The sequence below is a fragment of the Manacus candei genome, unplaced genomic scaffold (genome assembly GCF_025592945.1).
Source record: "Manacus candei isolate 608988 ecotype Guabito, Panama unplaced genomic scaffold, ASM2559294v1 h1tg000385l, whole genome shotgun sequence".
Taxonomy (NCBI): domain Eukaryota; kingdom Metazoa; phylum Chordata; class Aves; order Passeriformes; family Pipridae; genus Manacus; species Manacus candei.
The window spans coordinates 31,852-33,106 of NW_026138433.1; the positions used below are offsets into that span (position 1 = coordinate 31,852).

Genomic DNA, 1,255 nt, shown 5'->3' on the forward strand with positions numbered 1-1,255 from the left:
CTACACGGAGCTGCGGCGCTTCCTGAGCCCCGGGAAGGGCTCCAGGCTCTGGAGCCCGCTGGACACGGAGCTGACGGCCGAGCGCCGGGCCCCGCACGGGCAGCGCTGCGGGGTGGGCTCGGCGTGGCCTCCCCCGTGGCCTCCCCCGTGGCCTCCCCCGTGGCCTCCGCCGTGGCCTCCGCCGTGGCCGGGCTGCTGCTCGGAGGCGGAGGAGGAGAGGTCCCGGGGGATGATCATGGGGATGGAGTACTGCAGCTTCTCGCGGCTCTTGTACCACAGGCACGAGCACACCGACTGGAAGTGCAGCACCTCGGCGTAGACGTTCCGCAGCCCTCCTCCTCCTCCTCCTCCTCCTCCTCCTCCTCCTCCTCCTCCTCCGGCTCCGGCTCCTGCCCCCGCGGCCGGGAGGGGCTCGGGCTCGGCGGCATCGGCGGCGGGGACAGCCCTCCCCGACCGACGGCGGCAGGAGGAGGAGGAGGAGGAGGAGAGCAGCGCCCGGTGCTCGGCGTCCCGCCGCTCGTCCTCGGCGTTCATGGTCATGAAGCGCAGCACCACCAGGTTGAGGAAGGCGCCGATGACCGTGAGCCCCGTGAGGATGTAGACGAAGCTGAAGGCCACGTACTGCGGCTGGTTCTGCAGCGCCTGGTCCTTCTGCAGCGCCACGTAGTCGCCGAAGCCGATGGTGGTGAGGGTGATGAAGCAGTAGTAGTAGGCGTGGAAGAAGCTCCAGCGCTCGTAGTGCGAGAAGGCGGCGGCGCCCACGCAGAGGGTGCCGAGGCAGGAGAAGAAGCCGATGGCCACCATGTTGGCCATGGACACCTCGGGCCGCCGCATGCCCAGCCCCTGCTTGGCGCGGCGCAGGAGGTGCCGCACCAGGGTGTTGATGCGCTCGCCCAGGCTCTGGAACATGACGAGCGTCAGGGGGATGCCCAGCAGCGCGTACACCATGCAGAACACCTTCCCCCCGTCCGTGCTGGGAGCGGCGTGCCCGTAACCTGCCACAAGGGGGGGGGGGGGGGGGGAGAGAGAGAGGAGAGGGAGGGCACGGCGGGGTCAGCGCGGGGATGCCGGAGGGTCGGAGGGTCGGGGGAGGGCGGGGTGGGGTCGTAGAGCTCGTCACGTCCCGACCCCGACGTCTCCCGCTGTCCCAGGGGATCCAACCCTGGTCTTGGACACTCCCAGGGATCCAGGGGCAGCCACAGCTTCTCTGGGAATTCCGGCCCAGCCCCTCCCCACCCTCCCAGCCAGGAATCCC

The 1,255-nt window shown here is 70.8% G+C and overlaps 1 protein-coding gene across 1 annotated transcript; it reads right to left on the minus strand.

The window, feature by feature from the left end:
• KCNK3 (potassium two pore domain channel subfamily K member 3) lies at positions 1–991 on the minus strand. Its single transcript, XM_051775887.1, has one exon. The coding sequence runs from the start codon at positions 946–948 to the stop codon at positions 1–3; it is 948 nt and encodes a 315-aa protein (XP_051631847.1). The 5' UTR covers positions 949–991.
• Positions 992–1,255: the final 264 nt, after the last annotated feature.